The 15,942-nt window shown below is 35.6% G+C and overlaps 1 protein-coding gene across 1 annotated transcript in view; it reads right to left on the reverse strand.

Annotated features, from left to right (window-relative positions):
* The window catches only part of LOC125236896 (A-kinase anchor protein 13-like), a 279,055-nt gene that overhangs the window by 46,223 nt on the left and 216,890 nt on the right, over positions 1–15,942 (reverse strand). The window contains exon 8 of the mRNA XM_048143813.1: positions 209–312. Within this exon, the coding sequence (XP_047999770.1) occupies positions 209–312 (104 nt within the window). The remainder of the gene's footprint in view (positions 1–208; positions 313–15,942) is intronic.

Here is a 15,942-nt window from a genome sequence, read left to right on the forward strand (position 1 = left end):
CGATAGCTGGTCGCTTAGGTACACGCTTATGGTGGGACCAGTGCCTGACCAGAACAAAAAAATATTTACATTTAACAATACTCATTGCAGCTACAGTACGCTGTTCAAAACATGGCGCACAAGACGACAGTCACTAAAATACTCGTGATATGTGAATTTAATGGTAAAAATTTCTTAAACTGCTAAAAGAGATATGGTGATAACATACCTTGCTGATCCGCAGGCACCGTGGTGCTCTCGTTGCTTCTGGAAGACAAGCTGGAACTGCTGGAGCTCCCAGATGGAGCTGTAGCCGCACCGCCTTCGAGGTCACTGTAATATCAAACGGCATTGTTTAGAATTCGGATGGACCCAATGGAGCAAAGCAGGTTTTCATCTAAACCTAGTACTCTAAAACCTTAGTATTATGTAATTTAAACATCATTCATTACATGAGCCAAATAAAAATTACATATAAAATTGTCGAAATAATATAATATTTGGACATAGTTTAAGAAAGAGCCTCCGATCCCCAAAAATGTACAATAAATACAATTTAAACTTTCTGTCAATAGGAAAAGTCATTCATTTCAATGGCAATTTTCTGGGGATGGATCCCTTTTACTAAACTACGTCTATTTGTTAGTTGCATTTTATAATTTTACAACGATAATCCTTAGTCCAAAACCAACAAAACATTTATTCGTATTGATTTTATATTTCGAGTTACAAGATTACAAAGACATAATAAATATGGTGTAAGATATATCGTACTTTGAGTTAAGGCGCATTGATATAAAAATAACGAGCACTAAATAACTAGTACTATTATTTCTCAATGTAGGCTGATCATTAAATTAACATTAAGGCGTTCTAAAACAGCATTTGTCACCAATCCGTCAATACAGATATGGTATCACAATACCTGTTCTAGATCTAGCTCTAAATATAGAGATGACACACAAATCAAACCAAAGGTCAACGCGGAGGAAGCCGATCCAAACACCGGCCGGAAACTGGACTATTCCCGTACAGAAACGCATTTAGACCATTCACTTAGCACTGTTGCAAATTAGACTTAGTTCCTTGAGAATCTGGATTTAGATTTCGATCGAATCGAACTGCAAGAGTAACCTAAAGAGTTGCAGATATCCTGTTATAGTTATCCTAGTTTAACTAAACACATTGAACATGAATGGATAAGATGCAATGCGTTGTAAGTCATAACCTACGTCGAAAACAGGAAATAAAAACGGATGTTTCATACATTTTCTTAATTCGATGTTTGTCCCATAACAAAAGTAGTAAAAGTTATTCAGTATCGCTTTGACATTAACGAATTTAAATAAATAATAATATATGATACAAGTATTACATACCTAAAAGGTATGAAAAAGCACAAATAGCTTAAAAATATTTTAACCCCACAAGTTTTAAACTAAACCATTTAAGAATTGAAGACTTTTATCAATTTGAACAAAGTAAAGTAGCACAGCTACACTCATGAAAACTAAACTTTGAAAGCTGCCAACGAAACAAAGAACAATTAAAATCCAATAAAGACAACTCGTGCCAAAACTCATGCACCTGATGTTGCACCATTCTGAACCGAAACGCCATTATGACATTTCATTACTGAAACAAGCCGATTCTGTCTTCAATTTTGATAAACTAACTATTTTGGCTCAATGCTCCAAAGTGAATCTTGGCCTCCGAAAAGAGAGATCGCCACCAGTCCCGATCCTGCGCGGCCTCTTGCCAGCCACTGACTTGAAGCTGAAGCAGATCCGCCGCCACACTGTCCTCCCCGCGATACCTGGGGCGACATTTTGTATTATATGAGCCTATGGCGTCACAAGAATTTACACAAAGTGTAACGCACTCAATAAGAAGCGAGGATGTCTTGAGCGACAAGAGAACATTTTATAAGCACCAATTAGCGTGGATCGCTAACGGGTGCAGGCGTGAAGGCTCACTCAAGGCCGTCTATACACATACCCCTGGACCCCTACTCAAAATCATGAATGAAAAATAAAAAAAACTGCAAATTTTGATGATTTTTGTCATGTCGATAAATTTGGTCCTGGGCCTGGATAAAAACGAATGACGCTTGCTATTAATAAAAAAATCCCTTAAGAATATGATCACTGATCAGGATGGAGAGATTTATTACGAAGTGGGATACAGCTTTTTTTTTTATTTTTATACGCAGTCATAGTAACGGACAGAAGTTACATCAAAACAACATGAGCACATTGAAAACCATATAAAACAGGTGAAACAGAGTCGGCCAACGATTGTTGATAGTGTAAAGCAATATTGTACAAACAAGAACAGGAAACCGCAAATTTGGCGAGCACTCGCTGCGCCGTATTTTAACCTTTGGCATCTGACACACGACCCGATTCGATTTGAGCCGAGAAAGTGTGAGATATGGGGACGATTAAAAGGAAATCGATGGATAAAGCGAGATACTTTAAGTTGGACAAAGTCTTCAATCGTGAAGATATTAGTGTCGTTACATGGAAGGAGAAAATAGAAACACATTGAAATGTCATAATAATGTAGTTACAATACTTTCAAAGATGTAGACAGTCCGAATAAATGTTGGTGTAAACAGGGAAAGCAAAAATATTTAGAACAATGAGTCCTACTAGTTGCTCATAACAGTACTCATTTTGGTCTAAATGGATCTGGACGCTTAAAATTATGACAAATCGAATATCTGAATCTTCTCATGTTTTGCAACACCACCATTTAGAACAAATTTCACAAAAATTTAAAATTTTACAGGTAAAATACACCTTCAACTGATTAATCCAGTGATTCCATGTAAATATTCTCAACAACTACAATTTCCAAGTCTCGCACAATTTAAACTGCTCCAGATATGATTATTCTCCACGGCGACATAGTTCGAGAGCACTCAGCCTTAATGCGATTCCACCTCATCTCCCGGGCTAGTCCAACACTTATTTGTTCCATTGACTTTCGTGAGAGCTTTTATAAATTGTTAACTTTGTTAACACTACCATTTTCTTACTCGTATTACGACTTTTTAATGACTACATTAAAAAAAAAAAAAAGAAAAAATTACTACATTTGAATTAATTTTACAAACTAGGACCTTTTTAGCGACGATAAGTTTGACGTAACCACAGACAGACACGCACACAAACAGACAGTTTGTGTGCTTATCTGTCTGTGGCATTGCAGCTCCCAAACGGATGACCCATTTAGATTTCGTTTTTTTTTTGTTTAAAAGCCGAATTAGTCGGGAGTATTCTTAGCCATGTTTTATGAAAATCGGTCCACTATGTCGGGGTTTTTTTTTTTTCAAATTTTTAATTTTATCAGGTGTTAGGTTATCAACAGCAACCACATCATTCATTATAAAAAATTCTAACCATACGTTATGAATGGTTTTGTTATATTTAACAGGCTACTGTTTGATTAGCACGTTTGCGTCCGTGGCCCACAAATGGTGTCGCCGGAAGACCAGCGCTGACTGTATGGTTAGCATTATGCTGAGGCGGGACCATTTCGTGGTAAACGATAATTTTTATATTATGTTTTAATAATTAAATGTTTGTATTTTTAATACCTATTGTAATTTACCACGAATAAACGATTTCTATTCTATTCTATTCTATTGATTATACCCCCTGTTTGGTTTGATAACACAATTATTATTTATTAATCTCCATTAATACATAACACAAGTGTTTAAAACCAGTGTACATATCTTCAAAATCTAGTCTCACAACTCTCACAATGTGACGTAAAGTAGGTGACCTAATACACAACCTTGAGGTACACCCTAATATATTTTACCATTAATCATTGTTATCGGCCACCGCGATTAATATTCATTTATCCGATCCAATTTAAAATGAAACAAATCCATTTGATCCACACAGATTAATATTGAGTTAAAAATCTATTTTTAAGCCTCAAAGGGTAACGTACGGAATGATGGATGGCACCGGACACCGTTTGAGCTGTATTTGATGAGTTCTATACAGGAGGCCTACAGACTACCTTAACTACTAGATGAAACATTCAAACCAATGATCTGTAGTAATTTAGTATGGGAACGTAACCGCTTGATCTAGTTGTGTCAACGTTTATAACCAGCATTCGTGTAATTTTGGAATATTTATAAAAAAAATTAAATAGGAGGCAAACAAACAGACAGATCGCCTGATGGTAAGCGATCACTGCCGCACATGGACACCCGAAACACCAGAAGGGTCGGAGGTGCGTTGCCGCTCTTAAGATGGGTGTACGCTCTTTTCTTAATTAGTTTTGGAGTTGAACCGGGACTGTTATCTTATGTCATGGTGTAATATGCTACTCTGTCGCGGTGCTCAAATCGTGGTATTTTACCAGTAGGTAAAGTACATAATGTCAGGTGACCACGCTTTTTTTGTAAACTCATAATGCGGTGTCTACTACGTAGTCTGTCATACCAACACATAAATGCGAAGGAGATTGAATCGTAAGTTTAGGGAGGAAAGAGGAAGACTGAATGAGGGGGGATGACAAATGAGTTGCAGATTAGATTGAACGGTAAATTATGAAGCAAATTAAGGTATTGGATGGGCTCGGTATTGATTGTATAGGTAATTAGTTAAGGAAGTGGTTAAGGTATTTTATTGGGGTATCTAAAGATGGTGTTACCTGTTTATATGTTGCAAAAATGGGTGCCTAGACGAGGATTCTCAACAATATCGAACAAACATTTTAAATGACGTAAATCAATGAGCAAACACGGAATCGGTACTCATCCTAAGCCATTAGACAGTTTATCTATCTATCTATCTACCTGGACCTTATCCCATTTACTTGGGGTCGGCCTTCCCTGTCCTTTTTTCCACTCAGCACGGTTCAGTGCCATGTTCGGGTCTAAGTTTAAAGATTTCAGATCTCTTTGTACCGTCGTCCACCAAGTGGTGGAGAGGGTCTTCCTTGTCTGCATGAGATCCAAGGTAAATCCAGAGCTACTTTAACTACATGGTCTTCTGGACGTCTTTGAATATGTCCGAACCATCTCAAACGTCGTTCGACCAGAATATTTTATTTTCCATTGTTACTTTAGTGATATCTTCAACATCACGTACAAAGTATATGTCACTTTTACTTAATAGAAGCGTGGTTCTCAGAACTACATTACTGCAGTGTCAGTGTTTACTACGATTACTACGAAACTATTAGATAATTAAACTGTGACACGTTTTACATTCACACCTCTATTCATAGAAGTTGGTCACGGTCTGGGTAATCTAGGTTCCATGTAAATGTTTAATTTTCTTCATATTTTCTGTGATAACAAAACCACATGATATCTTTTGTAGTTAATTTTCCAGGTTGAATTAATCAAAAATTTGGATTTAACTCCACGTTAAAAGAAACATAATCTGCCTGCCAAATTTAATAAATGGACATTTAACTAAAATTTACACATCAATGTGTAAGGGCAACGTAGCATCAACCACAGTTAACAGACACGTTAAAGTCACGCAGCAAAGTCTATGGAAATTCCCATAAAGAACGCGATTAAGCGAACGCTAAATTAGGTGACGGACGGTTTGGTGCAACCGACTCTAAATCCATTCAATCCATTATCTCTGACTCGTAAAACTACACACAACAAACCCAAATTACTGAAGTCCAAAGTACACCAAAATCAAGAGCACCCTATCACCAGTAATGAGGAATCACCTGCAGCTCTGCTACGTCACCAGACGAGGGCAACGACACAGACAGACAGACGCCTACGGAAGAAACGGTACAGTGTGAGACAGATCCTTACGTTTTGGGAGACAATGCGAGTGGGTGCGTTGTGACGAACGTTATAAAGGTTAAAACTGTTAAAAGTGAGATTGATGACATACGACATTGAGAAGACAAATGAGAAATATGCTGATTATGTTATTATAATTTGCCGCTTGTGATTTCATCTACATAGTCTCTAAAAATATTTCCACAGCCATCCAATTAGGAATGCCATTTGTTTCTAAGATCATAAATTTATTGGTATCCCCTCCCTTTAGAAAGTGGGGTGTGTTGTTTTTATTAATTACTAATTGTGGCGTAACACACCCTCTTCTGTATTTAGATGTAATTGTGTTTTCAGACCACAATTTTCATGGAAAAAAAATATAATTTAATAGACGTGAACGATTTAAATTATCCCTTCTTGACTATCCCATTTTAACCAAGTTTTTAAATTTTTTTAATAATTTATTTTAATACTGGTAGTTTATATCTCCCACGTAAATATAGGTATATCAAAACTGGCAGCAATGTATCTTATGTGTCTCGGCTAGAATCGCTTAAAATTCCGAGCTGTTAAAAGCAACATTATTGAATTCCTTGGATCAGAATGGGATCAAAGCAAGGAATGGGTCGCGAGAATTTGCCAAGTTTTGTTGAATTTGCCAACACAATGTTTTGGACCTACATATTTGTTATCCTATAGAAAATATTTTAACAAATTGTTTTGATATTTTCTTCAAAATTATCAAGAAATAGGTGTTTTAATTAGTTTTTCAAAATACATATCTTACAGTATTGTATTTGGGGCTTGAAATAAGATATAAATACCTACGTCTGGCATCAAAACTGCTAAGTGACTTTTTCTTGTTACTTTTTCTTTTACTTTCTAGACAAGAATTAAGAAGACGACAATTCTTAGATTATCGGTATTTTTAAGAAGAAACGTATTTCTTTATCTATGGTCCACAATTTTAAATATTTTTTATCCTGTCTGTTGAAGATGGTTGGACCAATCTAGACCAAAATTACTAACTTTGTAAATAGTATCAAAAAAGTTATTTCTCATTGTCTTTTCAGACGTGACGAAACATTATTTTCACCTACTTATCTAATCCCAATCTACACCTGAACAAAATGTGTTAACCCTTCCACGAACGAGGTTACGAAGCGTCTTCCCGTTCGTGTCGCGAGCCGTTTGCGATCCAATTTCACGGCAATCCCGGGCCCTTAATGACCCGGTTCGAGGCCGGCCATTTCGTTTGATGTGATGTGCCGGATGTGCGAAAAAAAGATCTTGATCTGATATTGAATTTGATTTGCAACATTCAAATATTGGTTGAAATAGTGGAAAGGGAACCGAGAACCTGGTGGTCCTCGGTGCAACCGGGGTTCGAGCAGCTCAAAAAGGAGATGGCGGGATGACCTGGACGCATTCTACCCAAAATGTTGGGAAAACGCCGATGACAGGGTCGAGTGGCAAAACGAGGGGAGGCCTTTGCCCAGCATTGGGAGACTAAAAGTGAAAATAGATTTAATTGTTCTATAGAAAACAGACATGAGATTTGGTTGAAATAAAGGAAATAGCCTTTTTTGGCGTTGTCGAAATAGGTGCATCAGTAAAAATGAGCTACTATTAATTTAAATAAATAAAAACGTTAAAATAAAAACTAGTGTATGTACGAGTACGAGCAACATGTCTATGCATGTGTCTTGTCAAGTTCTCATATTTGGATGACAGGTTCTAAAGAATAGACATTAGCGCTCCAAATCACGGGTTTCATTGGGCGTACCTCAGGGCTCCACATTAGGAACCTTTCTATTGTTCGTAGTATAAAATATAGTCTACTGTATTTAGTCTACCCAGTTACTGTTTGTGTATTGGCGTTGTTTTTTTGTGCCAATATCAAACCAGGATCAGATATAAACATTCGAACTCCGCTTCTAAATCGGGGTTGGGTTTCGTTTCAAACGACATGAGATTGGTGTAGAAACTCAATTTCTTTTATATCAGATTAAGGAATGTGATTTTCAGAAAAATATCATTTTCGTTTCCTTAAGAGTCAATACGAGGTTTATATCGTTTCTGCAAAGTCACTGGGATTTCTTTATTGAGAAAGCTTATCCTTATAAAAACCTATTTTAAAAAAAGCAACGTCACGTGACGACGTACAGTCGAGTTCATAAATAAGTATGTGTTCATTTTTTCACCCTATTGCAACGAGCTAAGGTGAAGAAATATACACATATTTATGAACTCGGCTGTGATCTCGTGTAGCATGTAGTGTGTAAGACATAGTTGTGTTTTCTATGAAGGATATATGTGTGTAGCACAACTATGTCGGTCAATGCCTTTAGGTATCACTCATTTGCAGGTATAAGGTGCGGCAAATACTTTTGTTTGTATATGTACCTGAGCGTGAGCCATTTAGGGTTCTAGCCATATTGGACGTTCTACAGGAAAACTATTGATCGACCAATTTAGCTAGGACCTTAACCCTTTACAAGGCATAAGCAGGTTAGGAATTATGCAAAATTGAACTCTAATTGAACCCTTAATTGAACTGTGAAATAGAGTTCAAAATTTGGTGGGAAATATATTCCCTATGCCTTATAAAGGCTGAAATGGCACAATAATCGTGGTTCGTGATGGTACCTCGATCAGACATAGTCAGAAATGAAGACCTTCACTCCTAGTAATCTCTTGTATAACTGATATGCAAAGCTGTATAAACTGACTAAAGATCTTTTCCACTTTTACCTTATTGAGATATTAAGTCAAGCTGCAATAGACATAACTAAGTTGTTTGTGTAACCTTGATTCAGCGTGTACCCATGACCCACTCTGTACTCCATTACCTTTCAGACAGCGTCCTCCTGGCCAGTAAGCTGACCGCTGGCGGCTGCCGTCCCGCTGGCAATGAGACATTGCGGGACACACGCGGTGGCGCTTGCGTCGCCATTGTTCACTGTTCACACTTGATTCACTGTGTACTCTTAGTTCACTGTATACACTTCGTTCAATATATACTGATCACATAGTCACATTTATCACCTAGTTTTTTCCTAAGGCGTATTTTAGTAGCTGCTATAAAAATACGAAATAAGCTCAATAATAAATTTAAAATTGATTCATACAAAATCTAATTATTTTCCTCGAACATTAATCGTATATTTATTAAAATAGTCTATAGTTTTAAAAAAGTCTTTATAATGACAGATGCCCGCTTCTTTAAAATCTTTTATGCAGTTTATATATTATTATAGGTTTCGAAAACGTTTAAGTTTCAGTACAAATATTTTTTCTAGAACAATAATATGTATAACATTTCTGTTTTTGAACAAACTACAACCGCTTTTTTATGCAGTACCTATTATTCCTGAACAACTATATCAACTATCTATTACCGCGGCCTCATTAGATATAAACTATTCTTCCTACATTGCCTATCCCCTATTATAGACCGCAAGGGCGCACGGAACTCATACAAAACTGCACTACACCTACTATTCATTCAGTTTAAAACAGTCCTCAACCGTTTGTAACAAAGTATACATTACCTAGATAGAAAATCGTCATCTATCAATACTACAATGACTTATTTAGAAGAACTGAGTATGGGCATAACATCTCAATAAGTATAAAACATAAGTTTTTCTAGTGCTGTATTCTTCCGCGATTTGAGAACCATGTACATTATTTTGAACTATACATATGTGTCGTTTTCCAGCAAAATGTCCCATTTTTGTCGACTGTCGTAAGGTGGACACTTTTTGACAAATACTCGTCTAACGTCAAAGTATCCATACTTCCATACTATATACTATACTATATATACTATATACTATACTATATACTATATACTATATATACTATATATACTATATACTATTATACTATACTTATACTATACTATATACTATATATACTATATATACTATATACTATAATATTATAAATGCGAAAGTAACTCTGTCTGTCTGTCTGTCTGTCTGTCTGTCTGTCTGTCTGTTACGCTTTCCCGCTTAAACCACGCAACCGATTTTGATGAAATTTGGAACAGACAATCTTTAGACCCTGAGACAGAACATAGGCTACTTTTATTTCGAAAAAAAGGGATGAAGGGGTTGAAAAAGAGGTTGAAAGTTTGTATGGGATTTCTTAATTTTAAATGATAAAACCATGAAACTTTATATTTTAGCACTTGATAAGAAATCATTAAACATATATTTAAAGTCACATACAGGTCGAACGCGATTAATTAACATTATTTTTACCTTTAAAATAAACATGGTGGGAAATAAACATTAACTAAAAGCGGGTAGATTATATTTATTTGTCTACCCCGAACATTTATATAAATTAATATCGGGTAGTTTTGTGTTGTTTACATCTCCGGTGACATTTTGCTGGGACGTCAGTCTTCCGCGACCACGGCCATTGCAACCTGGCCGAAACGTTGGGAAAAAAGGTAAAAATAATGTTAATTAATCGCGTTCGACCTGTATGTGACTTTAAATATGTGTACAAAGCGCGAGAACTTAAAGTGTTATATCATTAAACATCTTGATAAGAAATAGGGATAGGGATAGGGATAGGGATAGCGATAGGGATAGCGATAGGGATAGCGATAGGGATAGGGATAGCGATAGCTATAGCGATAGCGATAGCGATAGCGATACGGATACGGATACGGATAATATGGGTATCGTTAGCGGGATACGGATAATCGGTCGGCGGTCTCTTACAATCAATGTGCTCTAAGACGATCGTTGTTTGCTTGCTTGAAGATTACGTTTGCGATAAGTATAAGCAAAATGTAAAAAATTGTAAGGGATAATAGAAAAAAGTACTTTTTACCCACCGATCATAGTGTCGAAATACGGGCTATGTGGGATGTTTATAAAGGTTTCCCCAGCGTATATAGAATTACCTACGCTGTGGTCGATGTGTAATATTTCTACAATCATTGCAAGCAAAAGTGTTATGTGCAATCGAAATAATCGCAGATAAATATACCTACAGAGAAACCTACGGTCCCTACGGATCCAAATGAAAATCTTAATGAATACTTTTATTACGCGGGCGAAGCCGCGGGTAAAAGCTAGTGATTAAATAAAAGACGATGAAGAAAACTTCAAGGATAATAATATCAAGACTGTCCTGTTATAGACTATTAAATCGTAATTTATTAACATTAACAGTTGAAAGCAGGTAATTAACTGTGGTTTACCTGTTTCAATTATAATTATATTCAATTAAGCGGCTATCTCGAGCGGTAACCACAGATCGTGTCAATCCGCCGTAACTGTATGTAAGATAGGTCCAATTTTTACAAGTGTGTGAAAAACTATAAAGAAACAAAAGTAAAAGTTTACGTTGAACTCTAATAATGATTAAATAAAAGACGATCAAGAAAACTTCAAGGATAATAATATCAAGACTGTCCTGTTATAGACTATTAAATCGTAATTTATTAACATTAACAGTTGAAAGCAGGTAATTAACTGTGGTTTACCTGTTTCAATTATAATTATATTCAATTAAGCGGCTATCTCGAGCGGTAACCACAGATCGTGTCAATCCGCCGTAACTGTATGTATGTATGTATAAACTCTTTATTGTACAAATAATTATTATATCGGTGGAACATACTCAGTTTTTTTGACCAGTATTTTTTTATACACGAGTACTTGAAAAAGAGATGTACTTTTTGACACATTTGTCCCCACGATCTACACGGTGAAATAAGAAGAACTGTTCAAACTTTGCATAGTGACTTTTGAGGTCATAATAAATAGCTTTTTTTACGGGACCAAAGCCGAAATCGCAAAAAAAATTGGCTATTCCATACATTACGACTGTCATGACGCCGCTCATTTCTATACACCGTGTTTTTTTGTTTTCCGTTAAATTCGACACGTAGCTAGTTCATTAACAGGAACCACCCTGTATATCAGTTTGAGTTACTGAGTTACTGATATACAGGAACCCTGTATATCAGTTTTAGTTCAATTTGCAAAAAAAAAATTCGTCATTTTCATACATAATAAATGAATCTATTAGTGTGAGAGACCCTTAAGAATAACATTCAAATTAGTGTCAAGTGATTGACGGCACATGTCAAAACAAATAACATTAGAAATTGGTAAAGGCTGTCACACACATGTTCAGTAATTATCTTTATTTTTTTAATAACTCGATAACCGTAAGAGTTAAGACGCTATTAGTTTCTTAGAGACGTTAATTGTATTTGATTTTAAGAACCTTCCCTTAAAGTTAACGGAATTCAATAAAAACAGGGTGTAGAACGGCCAAATTTTTTTTCGCGATTTCAGGATTGGTCCCATAATAAAAGTTAGTCATTATGACCTCAAAAGTCACTATGCAAAGTTTGAATATTCCTTTTTATTTCACCCTTTATTGTGCTCTACTTACAAGAACGATCCTTGAAAGAAATTAGCAGTTATTAGGACCTAGTCCACGACATTTATATTCATATGCTACGTTTATATATCCGACAGAAACAAATCCTAAACTACATTATGTTTATATCAAATTTATAGGTTATATTTATTTAACACGAGTCCGATCAAACAGTATTGTCTTAATGTATATTTAATGTAAACTATCGTCATTCAACAGTTCAATATAATTATATTTAAGTAGTTTGTGAAATAATCGCGTACGGACAGACAGACGGACGTTCTCGGGATTCCACGGTGCAACGTTTTTCTATTTATAGTGCGGAACGCTGAAATGTGGGTTACTTTTGATTTTAAAGATGCATACTGCGTACCTACTGTTTAATTAACGGTTTCCAGTATATCATACATATATACCGATATATGAACAGTACTTCAGAACGACGCAACGTTGTATTGTAACTAACCTAACCACAAAATTAAAATTTTGAAAAAAACCCCGACTGCGACATAGTAGACCGATTTTCATGAAACATGGCTAAGAATACTCCCGACTAACTCAGCTTTCAGACAAAAAAACTAAATCTAAATCGGTTCATCCGTTCGGGAGCTACGATGCCACAGACAGACAGACAGACCGACAGACAGATAGACAGACAGACACGTCAAACTTATTTTTTATTAATTTTAAGCAGTCATTACTCCTCTAGGGCGACTCAAGACGATTTTTAAATCCTAAATATCTATAAAAGAAAAGTTTAGATAGGCTAGATTGTATTTAATTTTTAATTTAAAATTGTCAGTCTTTCAAAACAAACGATATTTGAACGGTTTTTCATACATCTATATCTGGATTAAAGTATATTTATTTTATAAATTGAAATAGATATCATACACGAAAGAAAAAACGGCAAGGCCCACTGGTATATTTATATACACCGTGTTTCACTTAACACTAAAAACCTGAAAACACTTTGTTCAGAATCGAGAGTAGAATCGATTGAGCTATATCTTGATGGGGGTAATATTTTTATTTAAATTAGTATTATTAGTTATTTTTTACGTGCCCATTCTATTGTACTCGTAATACAACATTGTGTATATCGCATTGCTAGAGGTTGTTTACCTTTTTTCAGTATTTAGGGGTATTAATACTGGCCGGTTACTTGGACGATTATTTTTTCCGCTACTAGTTTGACGTTGTTTGTCAGTTTAATCTTAATGTTTATCATAAGTCATAACAAATTGAACTCGTACCTAATTACAACCTTGTCATTTTGAATATTGAGTTTATTTGCTTACTGCGATTACCTGTCCAATTTGAAGTTTACTGTGACAAAGCTTTAAAGTGTTTTACAGTGACATCTTAGCTGTCTATTGGTAAACCTTATGTCGTTGCAGTAACGTACACAAATAAATAGTCTTATGGTTTATGATGGTAGTTAGCAATTATTTTATTGAGTGTAGAGCTAAAAGTCAAGTAGAGCTGTACAAAAAATTAAAAATTCAATTAAAAAAAAAGTAACGATCAGATTAAAAGATGAATACTCTAGATGAGTTTAAAAAAATAAAAATCAGTTGGGGTGTCTGAGGTTTTGAGTGATACCGGAAACACCGTGTATAGTAGTGTGACTACTTGAAAAAAAGAACAAATAAAAAATATTCAATAAAATAATTTGATTTGTTCCCTAGTTGTATATTTATTTTATAATAATACGTTATAAGTTAAGAAGCAATCCTTCATAATTACCTTTACCACACCATAATAAACATTAAAATTAATTTAATAATTTAACACCATAACTTCCTCACATTCAATAAATTTATATTTATATACAATTCCTCACTGTTCCAACACACAATTTTTATTTATATTAAAATCCAACACAAAACACTCGCGATACAACATATATGTATGTCTGTATGTGCGACCGTTCGCGTTCCGAGTTAGACGCAGACTGCCAAGCCTCTGCGTACGAATTAGAAGCAGGATATATTCGCAAAGTTTATACACCAGTATAAGTGTGGCTCCTGTCACCATGCTATCAAGTGTGACAATTGAAGTGTGACAAAAAAAACAGTAGCATTTTACAATAGTGACAATAGTCACACGATTGTGACAGTTCGCCGTTCATTGCCTGTTCTACAAGGGAATATTGACGCTGAGTAACAATGACACTTATCAACACAGAAATAGGCACAAAATTGTCAATGTCAAATGTCACTAGGGATCATCCACATATTACGTCACACCAAATTTCAGGTTTTTGGACCCCTCCCCCCCCCCCTATGTCACGCTTTTTTGTATCCCTTTAACAGGGATTGTCACATTTAGTATGACCCCCCCCCCCTTACACTGTGACGTAATGTATGGATGACGCCCTATGGTAAAATAGCACACGGTTCGCATTTATCAACTGATTCTTGTAAAATTTGGTGAGCATGTAGCACTTGCTCAGCTTGCACCGAAATGTATCGATATAGTACATTGTCGTAGTCTGTGGCCAAGAGTAAGCCCATTTATAATAAGTAATAATAATAAAAAATGTGCAAGAAGGAACAGAAGTTAAAAGGAGTATGAATATTGCAAACTTGAGTGTATAAATCGCGACAGCTTGACGTTCTATTTCGTTTATATTATTACGCTCCGAGTTACATAGAGAGATTTTTTATATAACTTCCGCTACGTCTGAGAGCAATAGCACATTTACTGGGCGAGTGTGATAAAAAGGTTTTTGGAATGTTTTCAAAATGTGAGAATCGCAAGGGTTTACACCATAAAAAGAGCCACAAGTTTACACACAGTTTGCATATCTAATACATATAGTTTTATGAATTGTTTTCCACGAACGCGTTGAAGGAACGTACCGGGAAAGGTATAAAGATTGTTTATGAGTTAACCATAAACAATATGTGTTTGAGCACGCAGTTATGGCCAAATTAGTGCGTAGTGCAGGAAAACATGTTATTGGAGATTTTCTGCAATAATCTGGAAAGTCTCAGTGAAATTATAGTATCAGTTTACAAGCAGAGGTTAAGGAAGACTTTCGGTGCATCGTAAAACAGTAAAGATTTTCAAAAAGTATAAGAGGAAAAATGAATCCATAGGTTTTGTTATTTACCTATGAATAACCTAACCACAAAACAAAGATTTTGGAAAAATCCCCGACCGCGACATAGTGGACCGATTTTCACGAAACATGGCTAAGAAGTACTAAGAACACCCCCGACTAATTCAGCTTTCAAACAAAAATAACTAAATCGAAATCTGTTCATCCGTTCGGGAGCTACGATGCCATAGACAGACACACACAGACAGACAGACAGACAGTCGTTTTTGCGTCGGGGGTTAAAAAATGAAATACAAGACATGCCCTTGATTCTAGGAAAATAACCAAAGATTCAGAACAATTAAATCCACAATAATTACTTTCGTAATTTCGTCTTGCATTTAATACGATATTATCAATCTTAATTTAAGTGAACAAGCTTCAAATTTGCTTGTAGATTGTAGGGGTGATCATTATATTTCTGTTCCTAAGCGATTGCAGTCTTTAAGTAGAACGTAATAGATGTCATAACTGTGTGTGGCGTATGGGGGTGGATGAAGGGAAATTTCCCTGGCAATTTGATGCTATTCCAAACGAAAGCAAAGTAACGAACAAAGCAGCATCTTCTCAGATACTAGTTAGAATAGAATAGAATAGAAAAAGCTTTATTCAGGACGCTTAAACAATATAAATTACAAAAACATGTCAC

This window comes from Leguminivora glycinivorella, chromosome 20, assembly GCF_023078275.1.
Source record: "Leguminivora glycinivorella isolate SPB_JAAS2020 chromosome 20, LegGlyc_1.1, whole genome shotgun sequence".
NCBI classification, from domain to species: Eukaryota; Metazoa; Arthropoda; class Insecta; order Lepidoptera; family Tortricidae; genus Leguminivora; species Leguminivora glycinivorella.